Genomic DNA, 13,201 nt, shown 5'->3' on the forward strand with positions numbered 1-13,201 from the left:
AAAGAGCTGTCACTGTAGTATCATTGACTACAGAAATGATTAAAAACACAAGGGTGAAAAAAGATAAGAATAATTCTTCAACATTCAAATTAAAGAATTACCTCTAAACTATTCATACTTCTAGTAAATCCCCTGCAGATTGACCAGCTTTACTGGTAGAAAGGAGAAAAGCAAGACTTCTCATTGATAAACAGGATCTCTTATTGATAAAGCAGGGCCTCTTATTGATAAATATCAGTGGTCCTCACCTGGGCCGAATTTGCCCCTCAGGGGACATTTGGCAACACATGGAGACATTTCTGGTTGTCCCAGCTTGGAGAGGGGTGTCCTACCGGAATCTGGTAGATGGAGGTCAGAGACACTGCTAAACATCCTGCAATGCACAAGACAGCTCCCCAAAACAAAGACTCATTCAGCCCCAATACCAATAATGCTGGGGCTGAGAAGCCTTGGCCCAAATCTGGTTGCTTTATATCAGTCATGCAAATTAACCCTTTCTCCCTCACTGGTAAAAACTAAACGAAAAGTTGCCTCTGAGGCTACCACAGAAAAATTCCAGTTGGTAATACAATTAGAAACAGATGCTAAACTCAAATAATCAGTCATGGGTAAGGAGGTATTTAACAATGCTTGGCCACATACATAATACCAAATGTCTATTAACACCATTAATTAAAATCATCTCATTGTTCACCAAATTGTCACTGATCTTTTAATTGACTGGTATGCTTTATATTTGCATTCCTCCTCACTGTTAGTCTTTTGGTGAAATAGGAAAATGAATAGTTGATGTCCAGAAGGGGAGAGAACGGGGGAAGGAGAAATTAGAAGGCTTGATTAACTGCAAATTGGATTCTCCTTTTTTGGTTATTTGAAGGTGGATGGTCTTCTATGTTTACTAAAAATTTAATAATGGAAAACATAAGGCCAAAATTTAATTTGAAATGTGAAGAGGAATTATAATTTTCCCTTTAACCAACAAATAAAATATAATTAACGTTTAATCCATTTCCTTTTAGCTTGCCACATACAGGCTTTGGAGATTCAAATAGAACAGTCTATCATTTAATATGCTAGTTCAACTCTGGATTTCCCATCTTAAGAATACACTGAAAATACTACGATTGTTAGCAGACAAGAAAAAGAACAATTTGGAAGAAAAAAAGTTTGTTAAGTTTCATAATGTATATCTGTTTGGCTATTAACTTAATTTGGGAATTCAAAAATACTTGAGAATTGATAAGAGATTAAAAATGTTATCCCTCACTCTTTTATATATATATATATTTTTTTTTTATTGAAGTATAGTCAGTTTACAATGTTGTGTCAATTTCTGGTGTACAGCACATATCCCTCACTCCTTCTGTTCTAAACTTCATCGCAGCATCAGCTTCCCATGAAACCCAAAGACTCATGAGACGAAGCACAAAAGAGAAACCAGGGAAAGGTCTCTGATGAGAATTTTAACTGGAGCCTGTGGTGAAAAAATCCTACTTCTGCCATAGACTCCTCTCCGTTCCCGAGGCCGCGAGTGCCTAGTTAAGTGTCTAAAGCAATCCATATTACTCATTCATTATCTGTTCATTCATTTGACAGTTTCTAAAAGGGAAGGCTAAAAAAATACTAGTGCTTATTAGACACTTTTTCATGTTATGTAACTAGAATACCGCTGTGGGACCACACAGAAAATTTAAATAAGAACTTCTGGAAAGGAGTCTCATAAATGACTGAAATAGTTTTCTGCAATCATCTGAAGGAGACAACCCACAAGAATTTTCTAATTTTTTTTTTATATTATAGAAACAAAGACCTACTATAAGCTATTGCCTAAGGTAATTGTATGGTAATGAACTCATTTCTGATCAGTATATTTGAGAAGGGAGGTATGTCTTGAAAGATAATATGCACTTCTCTATTAGTGTATTTTTCTTATAGTATGGAGGTACAATTTATATTCAGTAAACATAATTTATATACAGCCAAACACATTTATAAGTATTTTATACACCATAAATTGCACAAATCTTAAGTCCACAGTTAATTAAATTTTGATACATCTCTATGCCACTTGGTCATATATGTAACCACTACCCAGGTTAAGACGTAAGACATTTGCCCAAAAAGTTTCCTCATGCTTGGAAGCTCCTAGACCTTCCAGGTAACCACTGTTTTGATTTCTATCACTATAGATCAGTGCTGCCTGTTCTTAAACTTCATAAATGAAATATAGTATGTCTTTTTATGTCTGGCTTCTTTATCTCAACATAATATTTTGGAGATTTATCCATGTTTGTGTGTATCAATAACTAACTTATTTTTAAATGCCTCAATAGTATGCCAACGAATCTATTTATCTCTTTTCTTATTGAACTTTTCCCAGCTTTTAGCTATTATAAATAGAACTGACATGAAGATTTCTTGTGCTTAGAAGAAATGAGCTAACAAGTCATGAAAAGACATGGAGGAAACCTAAATGCATATTATTAAGTGAAAGAAACATATCTGAGAAGGCTACACACTGTAGGAGTCCAACAACATGCCATTTTAGGAAAGGTAAAACTATGGAGACAATGAAAAACATCAGTGGCTGCCGAGGGCTTGGTGGGCAGTGGGAGAGATGAACTGGTGGATCACAGAAGATTTTTAGGGCAGTGAAAATCCTCTGCGTGGATGGATACGTGCCATCAGACATTTGTCCAAACCCATAGAATGCACAACACAAGGAGTAAACCCTGAGGTAAATGATGGACTTGTGTTGACTATGATGTGTCAACATAGGTTCATCCTTAGTAAAAAATGTACCATTCTGGTGAGTGATGTTGATAACAAGAGGGTACGTATGTGTAGAGCCGGGGGTATACAGGTAAACTCTGTACCTTCCTCTCACTTATTGTAAACTTGAAACTGCCTTTAAAAGTAAAGGTTTTTAAAAGTTAAAAAAAAAAAAGATCTCTTGGACATGCTTTTTGACGGGCATATGGCTTTCCTTATCTTGGGTACGTAGCTGGCAGGTTCCTGCCAAGGTTAGCAGGGCTTACAGAGTGCTTGACAGACAGCTGGGATCAGGCAGTCAGGGATGGTGAGCTCCGGGAGCCTGGATCCTCGCTGGGGTCCACATGGGCAGGTCTGCTCCCCAGCAGAGACATGGCGGCCTGTAGCTACGGAGCCCGGAGCTGAGCAGGTGCAAGCAAGGGCGGGGGCCCACCCCTCCTTCTGCAGGCCGCACACTCCGTCCCCACCCAGCTGGCCCACCCTGGCACGAGGCCACCTCAGCAGCAGTGTATTTTAATCACAGGACTTTGCACTACACCAAGGGTCAACGAGACTTCTCATTTTATTAACGTCAAGGAAACTTAAAAATCATCTAATCCAATTCCTCCTCTACTCCTTGAGAGATGTATTTTCCATTGATGCCTGAACACCTCCTGGGACAGAAAAATCCCTACTTGTGGGAGAGCCCATTCTGCCAGGATGCAATGTAATACACCATGGACTTTGGAATTAAGCACACTTAGATCTGAATCCACGCTCTAACACTCACTAGCTGTGTGACCTTGGGCAATTTCTTTAACCTTTCTGATCTTTGGGGTTTATCCTCTGAAACCAAGGGCTGAGAGTAGAATTCAATCTATAAGGATGCTGCAAGGATTAAAAAGACTATAACTAAAAGTAAAGCATTTAGGACAGAGCTTGGCACACAATAAATGATGTGCCAAGTACCTATTTGGGGGCAGTTTTGACCTTTAAAAAACTCATTTATACAATTTGGATCAAAACTCCTATACTGGAAGTGACATCAAATAAACTCTTTTTAGTTTCCCGTGGGAGGGACAGCATCAGACAGTGTCACATGATTGGGAAATGTGTCTGAGGAAGGGTAAACAGGTCAGGTTAGCAGAAGCATAAAATATACTGACAAATAATGGGACATGAGGCTGAAAAAACATATGGACCAACATGAGAGAAGTGAATGACCATCACGGGGCAGCTTGGAGCACTTTTGGCAAAGTCTACAACAGAGGGTGCTTTAAGTTGATCAAGGTCAAGCTTGCAAAACTGAACTGGAAAAGAGTCAGACAGATATGAGGAAACAAAGCTGGGGACTGTTTTCGTACCTGAGTCAACAAGCAACAAGAACTGAACCAGAATAGTGTCACAGGAAGGATAAGAAATGATAAATCAGAGACAAGAGGGCAAATCCTGCAGATTCCACCTCTGCAATGTCCCTTCCACTCATGGATCAGTCCCACTCCTACTGACACCCCTCTGTTTAGCCATCATGTATATAACTACAGTTAACTGTAACAGGTCTCTCCAAATGGCACCCAGGAAGGAATATATATTCCTGAAACACATGTCAGTGTTTAAAGATTCAGCCTACGGATTTTACATTTTTATGAACACTTAGAAATTGAAAAACTTTTCCATATTAAACTATTAATATCCACTAAATGGGTTTTGCACATACCAGAATAATGAACAAGTCATTTACCCTATTTAAGTTTAGAGTGGAACCAAAATCTATACCTACGCCAATAATTGTGGGCAACACAATTACTTTTCAAAAGATGTAGCAAAAATTCAACAGTACGAACCTAACTGGTAACAAATGAAAAGTAAAAATACATTCTTCCATGCCCTAATATAGAAATTTTATTTTCTTCTTTAACCCTTACTATATATTTACTCCATACAAAAGTCAAGTTTATTGACCAATAAAAATGAAGTCACTCACAGAGACTTTTAAAAATTAAAATCTACATGAAAATTAAATCTCCAGTGCTTTTGTAAAGTAAAAAATAACTTGTTGATAACCATAAGTATTCTGGGGGAAAAAAATCATTCATACTATTATCTTTCCCTCAAAGATGACTGATTCTAGGAGTTAGTTTATATCTAAAATATTAGAGTGAGATACAGAAAAACAAAAACATAGCCACACACCGAGGAAGATGAGAATATTTAGTTTGGAAATAATTACACAAACACACGCATACACACACTTAAGACAAAAACACACTTCCCTCTAGGATTGGGTCCCCGCCCTCAGGAACATTTTTGGCGTGGCTCTATTATTTGTTTTCCAGCTTGGAAAAACTCTGAAGTAGAGCAATCTTAATAAAACAAACTGAAAAGTGGTAACTAAGAGGGTCAGATTCTGAAGTCGTCTCCGATGTCCAGCCCAGTGTTTCCTCAACTGTGTCCCCACCAAAGAATACTAACAGCTATTCCATGAAAAGAATGTCAAATAAGTCTGGAAACGCTGGACACGTCATATTCATCTTTTGAAGGCCCAACGTTTAAATGACTATACGAAATGTTCGGGTAAGTTCCTACAATAAGGAAACCTAGTTCATTTTGTTTAACTCATTGCTCCGTAACCACACAACACTACTCCTTTCCATCTTTTTCTTTAAGTACCCCTATGAACAGCGCTCAGAATAATGGTTCTGTCCGGCTTTAGACCAACCTTTACACCAATGTGAAATTCCCTTTGAGTTGGGGGTAGTTCATAAATCACAAGTGTATGTTTTCTTAAAAAACAAAAATCTCAGCAGTGGGTACCCTTACACAATAGTATTAAACTTTTGAGCATTCTCAAAAGTTCAATACTATTTAAAACTTAGACCCCTAGGTAAAGGGGGAGAGAATATTCTACATGGCCACCACATTTAAGAAAACATGGTATCCATCCTACTCGCTGAGGCCATTTCTCTTTTATTAATCATCTTGCTTCAGTGCCCCAGTAACATATGAATCACTGAGACATGACATATGTGCAATTATTCTGTCTAAATAGATTAGTAGATATGGTAAGAGTATCAATCACGACTTCCTTGGAATCACTTGTAGCCAGGGTATATGATATAAGCACATGGAGAAGGTCATACACAGAATCCTGAAAAAGGGGGGAAAAAAAACAAACAGAGGAAAGAACCACCAAATAAGACAAAGTCTCTGGGTAATGTTCACCCTCCTCCAAAATCAATGGGACTACAGAATGGTATGTGTTGCTCACAGGAGAAGCTACGGCCTTTAGAAACGATTAAGGTATGAGAAGCAAAGGAGAAATGTGTCTGTCCAAGGAAATTTGATTTCATTCATCTGGTATCCCTTCCGTAAAATAGTTTCATAAATTTTCCTCTCATTCTTTGAAACAAATTCCACTGAATCCAATTTAAAATTTCAAAGTAGTTCCAGGGACAAATCCAAGAAACACAGCACAATTCAAAAAGGAAATGTAAAACCAATTTTGTAACCAAGTGTGAGTATGCAGACTTTTATTTTTCAATATTAACTACAATAAATCCACTGCACACTCTAAGCGCAGGGAACAGCCACCACAGTAAAAAGAAAAGCGCTCACAACAAGGTATCTTAGATGCCTGGCTTGAACTCTTTTCTGAAATGAGGCCACAATCTGGATTTGAAAGCGTACTTTTTTTTCCTAACAATTTTCATTTGGCCCAATTCAACCCAAGTGCAAATGTAAAATTCACTTACCTGCACAAAACCGCACGCCACGAAGTCCTCAAACAAGGGCAGACTTGGACGGTCTTCTCTATAGATGGTGAGTTTGTACGTGATCAGGGTCTCACCCTGGGCTGGAGATTCATCCACCACAAGCACTGAGATTTTGTTCATTCCTAAGCCCAGAGGGTAGTTGGCAAAGCTGGGGGGGAGAGAGGGAGAAATAGCCCAAACAGATTAATACTTGTCAAATATTTGTCAAATGCCTGCAATTTGCATAAAAAAGCAGGTAAGGTCTAAAATTTCATGAGAAGCCTAAAATGTGGGGGAAAAAAGTGTTAATTTGTGTTTCATTGTACTCTGCTGTGCCAAGAGTTATCCTGAAGAGCAAGCCGTGTCCCCAGCCAATTACAGGGAAGGGAATGAACATTTATTAACCATCTGTCAGGTTTACACATTACCTCATTTAATACAACAATTTTGTATGAAAACTATGATGGTCCCCATTTTAAATATAAAGACCATGACACACAACTTGGGAACAAATTGCCCAAAATCATACGGTAGAGTCAGGGTTGGGACCCAGGTTGGTCTGGCTTAAGCCCTCTTTTCTTTCTTCTATACTCTTTTAGCTCCCAGGAGCGCCAAGCGTATCTCTTCGCTCACAACATTGGAACACAAGTTCCCTTGCCATGGACAAACCGTGTATTGAGGTTCTATTTTCTATTCAAAATGGTAAACAAAAGAGTTGGTGACTCTCAAAAGAGTCAGTAGAAAAAAAATCCCACAAGACTAGGAAAGTTAGTGTTACCATGTCCACAAATTGTCACCAACATTTTTATTAAGTAATTAACACCTGAATATTGAAACACTTGAACAGATGGGTGGGGGTAGGAGGAGGAGGCTGTCCAGAAGAATTAACTCTTCAACGATCTAAAACCAGGAGGACAACAATAAACGAAAATTGTCCTTTACGAGTCCTCTGTAATATTTCCTACCATAACATCCTCTCTTGTTATAACATTGTTACAAAGATTTGACACAAAGATTGTGAATAGATCAGTAGAGCACTTTTGTGTTCTTTTTAACCACACAGCATCTGAAAAGCAGAAGGATTTCACACCCTGGCAACCCCTCCAGCTGATCTGGTGCCTAGGGTTTTCTGAACCACCTTCAAAGGTTGCTTCCAGTGTCTGTTTCCCTGCCAGCATCCTCATACCTCAGTCCTGCCCGTTCATGCAGGTACACCTTGCACTGACACTTAGAAGTCTCCACTCCAATTGTCAGTGTTACCACATCAAATGGGACTTCAGAGTAATAATTTTTGATCTTAGGGTTAAATTCAGGATTTAGTTCCAAACGTGGATGTGTGAAGATCTCCTTGATATGACATTGTGTGTCTTTATCTGTTTTAAAAAAGAAAAGAAAAACAAAGACAAAACACAACTGTGAAATGAATAAATGTTTAAAAATAATACATGATTAAAGTTTTAAGAAATTCTTTTGAATAACTTTTATGATCGTTGCTGATTTTCCATTCTGCACTCTGGTCATTATTTATGGCTTCAGCTGGATTTTCTATTTGTCAAATTTTGTAGACTTTGCTCATATAACAGTTGTTGATTTTAGTTGGTGTTATACAAATGATCTTTTTTGCTCAGGCTTTAAAAGTGTAAAGGCACAGGAGGTCAGAAAATCTCTCTCCAGTGGATTGGTAACATTTTCATAGCATTTACTGCATATTATCAAGCAACTGTGTGACTGGAGGAGATGACTCTGTGGGGTGGTGACAGAGGGTACCAGCAGGGAATAAAGAAATTTTCTTAATGGAGAGTGTCGTTAAACTACCATTGGATTGCTATGTAGCTTACAGGCAGTAGGGTGGAGCAAAGAATGGGAAATCTAATATTATACCAAACACTCAGATACAAAAACATCAGCAGGGCTTCGTGAGACCCCCTTCCATACCTCAGTCACCTCACCCGAAGGAAGTACCCTAAAATAGAAGAAGGAAATGCTATATCCTGCTCAATACTATTATAGAACCTAGAATATTACTTCACATCATTGATTCTACTACACCAAAAAAACAAAACAAAACAAAACAAAAAAAAAACAGTTTCTGTTTGGTAGCACAATTTTTACAAAAGTATCTTGGTGAGCAAAAAAGGAAAAACATATTCATAAGCACATGGACTAGCCACTACTAAATTATATTGTGTTCATATTTGAAATAAACAAACTACTCAAAAGCAAATGTTCTGTAAAGAACTATTAACAAGTATTTTGTGCCAGAAATACTTTTCAATAGTCAACAAAATTCCAGTAAAGATAAACATAGAAAATTCTCTAGAAACCAGTAAAATGAAAGCATTTTCTGTTGCCTTTAAATAAAGTGGCCAGTGATGTTTAACACAGCCACCATAAAGCTAACATTGTATTTGCCGCAGGAAGCTATACAACTGAAATTAAAGGAAGTAGATTGTCCTGCTAGCTGTGGTCTCTTCCTCTGTTGTTGACAGCTATACAGTGACTTTTCTAAACTCAAATCTAATGATTTGGCTTCCGTTCTTTAATGATTTCTCATCCACGAGAATCCAGGCCATGCTCCTAATAAAGCAGGCAAGACATTACATAATCTCTCCCTTAGCTTCTCCTTTACATCTCTCATCACATTCTGGAGTTTGTGATTCAACAATATTAAACTTTTTATATTTCTTGGACAGACATGGAGTGGAGATGCACCACCAAATCCACAGCAATGAATATCACCAACCTGATAGATTTTTTATTCCAGTTCTGTGAATTAGGTCTCAGTTTAACTCCCATTATGCTCTAAAAAGATGAAAATGAACAAACGTGTATTTCTAACCCATAGTCTATGGTCTTCTCAGCCAGTGGAAGAAAAGACTATGCAGGTACAAATTAGGAACAATAATAATACAACACACAGATTGTAATTTCATTGTAGGGAAAAGACAATGAAAAAATAAACAACTAGTCAATCGGTTGAATAACTCTGTGAATTGGGTAAACTACCTGCTTGATTGATTCTACTTGTTACCAAAGATTTTATCTGGCTGATAGATGTAGGTGGACTGCATATATAATTTCAATGATCCTATCAGCGTCTAAAATTTTTTATAATAGAAGAGAAAAAAGTTAAAAATAAAGGCTAGATTGTTATTAGATTTCAACTTGAAAAGGATCATAGCTTTTCATTTGAATTTGACCACTTATTAATAATACTTTCTTTTTTTCATGAAAGATTTTTTTTTCTGGCATAGTCTGTGTTCAAGGCACCCAGATAAGCACAGGAAAATCAGGCTGTTGTTGGTCATAAGCTCTGATTCAAATGGAGGCTGTGAATCCAACCTAACACTTTGAACCAGTGGAGTCCCGATATATGGAATGTGCTTTCAAGCGGACCATTTCCTAGGCAGAAAGGGAATATAAATACTTGAGCCACAGTTAGATGAATAACAAAGTGTAAGATTTTTTTTCAAAAGAGTAATCATAGCAAATGTACTTGAACTTAGCATATCTTTATAAAATAGTCACTGAGAGTCCATTTCCCTGCAGTTTAAACTTTCACTTAACAGTGAAAAATTTTCAATGGAGCTTGCCCATTACAACACTGAAACTCAGCTCTAAATGAGACTAAATGTGTAATCATTCTCTCCAGCAAGATTTTCGCCAGTGCTTGGTTTTGGTTTCATCAGAAAATCTTCACCTCCGGCTTCAGTGCTGCATCCTAGACCCCTGCTTGAAAGCTGATTTAGTCCTGACATCATCTTCAACTGAATCATCAGTGTTGCTGCCTGCAAACACCTGGTGTTTCCTTGGCATCCTTCCCAATCCAGTCCCAACTTGTCTCAGGCCAGTGTACCTTATGTCTGTGGAGAATCCAGTGTGAGGTAAGGTGGTAGCAGGCTGCTTATCGTACTTGGCAAGTATATGTGGGAAAGCTGTCTGCAGTTCTGGTTGCTTTTAATGGGTTTCTTTTAACCGCAGAATTTTGTTGCCCTCTTGAGGGATAATCATAACTCACATTAAACACAAAAAAAGCCTAGACGCTGAAGGGTAATCCCACCTGTTCTTAGGCAACATCAAGTTATTTTTAAAATCTTACATCATACCATCAAAGTTGGAAGATTAATTATGAAGACCCAGGTAGGACTAGTTTTTATCAACATAAAAATATGAACAAAGTTGAAGCTTATTTACCATGTTCACACCCGCTACCCTATGTTACCTGGGAACTGAAAAAAAATGAGATTATCTCATACAGTTTTTTCATTTTATAAATGAGAAAACAGAAGAACTGAGTATGACATATTTTCCTGGGGTGGGAGATTAGATGGTAACTGTAGAGAGGGAATGGTGTGGGCAGTATCTGTTACTTTATCCCGATGAGCAAAAGAAAATGCTGTTTTTGTTAATTGGATGTATTTGTTGATTCTGTTCAACCACATTATTGTATCACCTCTCAGCCTCTGCTGATTTTAAAGACAGTGTTAAAACAGATTGAATAAATTAAATTGCATTTTAGAAGAGACAGATTAGATTTATTAAATTGGAAGACTTTTATTCATAATAAATTAGACCTTAGTCCATAAATTTTATTTTTTCAGCTTTAATGTTTTATCAGAATAGATTTTTGTGTGAAAGGCTAAATTTTCTGGGTATGTTTTAGCACCAATTATATATAAATATATATATACACACATATATATGTTAAAAAGGTATACATGGTCGAAAGACAAACCTGTTAAGTAGAACTCTTATTTTTCCATTATTAAGGTAATTCATGAACTGTGGACAAAGAATCTGAAGACCCAGCTTCATGATCCAGCGTATGCATTTCATAGCACTGTGATCTTGGAAAAGTCAGTGAGAGTCCCTAGAATGATGTATTTGCAAGACCACTGGAATAATACTGACCAGACAGTGGGAAGAAAATTACTTAAAAATTTAAAAATCTATATGGCACTTAAAATGTATTACTATTATATATGTGTGTGTATATATATATTTTATTGATTATACCTTGGTAAAAAATTCATGAATTTTTAAAAAGTAATTGAAACTTGGCTTAAAAACTCTCCACTGTTCTAAAGAAAACTCAACTCAGGTACTATCCATTATGTCAACCATCTGGCAGAAAAGAACCACTGTTAGGTGGTAAAAAGCCCTAAAAATCAATATACAGACCGGATGCCAAACACTTCCATTTGAGCACTCCCAAGGCAAAGCATTAGCACCACTGGGGGTCCCTCAAAATGAGTTTGGAAGTTCCTGACTTTAAACAAGCAAACACACAAACATAATATTTCACTTTCAAAATAGAAAATTAAAAATCTTCTTATGCAACAGTGATAAATATTAATTCACTGAGAAATCTCGTAACTTCTGAAAATGTACATAAAATACATTAGCAGCCTAAAAATCTCCAAATATGATAAAATGATGATTTATTCAGAACAGAGCAGTGCTTAACTGTTGATTATGATTCTGAAATGCTTTCATTGGAACTCACCATTACTGCAATGTATTTCTTTGGTTGCGTTCATAATTTGTGGAACCGCAGCTACAAAAAGAAATGTACATTTAAAATGGAAGCTATTAATCAAAATAAAAAGGATACTTATTCAGTATTCTGAAACACAGGATGATTTAATAAGCACAGATTTTATTATTTAAATTTTATTACATCAAAAGGCACTTACAAGTTAAACTGAAAGCTACTGTAAGATGAAGTTACTTGGTTCAAATTGCAGAAAAATGATTATTTCAAATAAGAAAATATTAAGGCAGAAAAATGCATGGTCTAAATGTCATCCATTGCCTAAAGGTGATCCATCAAAATTCCTCCAGTTCTATGATCTTGTGACTATAATTTCCTAAATCATTGGAATTACATAGATTCCATCCAGTCTGTTCCACTGGTATTTAACTTTCTGGATACAATTTATCTAAAAAATTCCTTGGTAAATATTGATGGGACAAATAAATGAATTAAAACACACAAAAATGCTTCAAGCAATCATTTAGAAGCAAAAAAAAAAATGATAGGAGAGAGAAAGACAATCAGATGAACAGTTTAAAATCAGTTCTTCACTGAGTGTACTGATTTATTTTACTAAATCAGTGGTCCTCAAACTTTAACGTGTCTTAGAATCATCTGGAGGACTTGTTAAAACACAGAATACTGGGTTGTATGTATACCACAGGATTCCGATGCAGCAGATCTGAATTTCCCAAGCTCCCTAGATGAGGATGATGCTCTCGGCCTAGGGGCCACACACCGAGAACCACTGTACTGGACTCAGCCTTGATTTGTAATAGGAAACTTGGATTTTTTTAAAAAACTGTAGACACATGCTAACTCCTTTTTATTTTTTTCATCTTAAAATTAGAGACATTTTCTCTTCGTGTGACAAAAAGCTCAGATGTTCTTTAGGGGGAAAAAATTAGAAAATAAGAGATAAGCCTAAGAGAGAAAATCAAAGCCACCGTTAATTTTCCTGGAGGTCCCTGTTGCTTATAGCCAGTGGTTTCATTTAACGATATAGCATACACAACTTTCATATCCCAAATATTTTCCCATAATATTAGAATGTCTTTATAGTATTTTGTTGGATGACTATAGCTTAATTCAGTCCACTATCATGGCAATAATAGTAGTTTCTTATTGTTTTCATTTATTAATAATTTATGTAATCACATTT

General features: G+C 36.7%; 1 protein-coding gene across 5 annotated transcripts in view; it reads right to left on the bottom strand.

Annotated features, from left to right (window-relative positions):
• CPED1 (cadherin like and PC-esterase domain containing 1) overlaps positions 1 to 13,201 on the bottom strand; it is a 250,328-nt gene that overhangs the window by 112,268 nt on the left and 124,859 nt on the right. For all 5 annotated transcript variants that reach the window (XR_006722160.2, XM_045511114.2, XM_010947605.3 and 2 more), the window contains 3 exons: positions 12,010 to 12,060; positions 7,690 to 7,876; positions 6,504 to 6,672 (listed from right to left, as the gene is read on the bottom strand). Coding sequence is in view for 4 of the 5 variants with exons in the window: in XM_045511114.2 (XP_045367070.2) it covers positions 6,504 to 6,672; positions 7,690 to 7,876; positions 12,010 to 12,060 (407 nt within the window). In the remaining variant the exon portion in view is untranslated. The remainder of the gene's footprint in view (positions 1 to 6,503; positions 6,673 to 7,689; positions 7,877 to 12,009; positions 12,061 to 13,201) is intronic.

This window comes from Camelus bactrianus, chromosome 7 (assembly GCF_048773025.1).
Source record: "Camelus bactrianus isolate YW-2024 breed Bactrian camel chromosome 7, ASM4877302v1, whole genome shotgun sequence".
Taxonomy (NCBI): Eukaryota; Metazoa; Chordata; class Mammalia; order Artiodactyla; family Camelidae; genus Camelus; species Camelus bactrianus.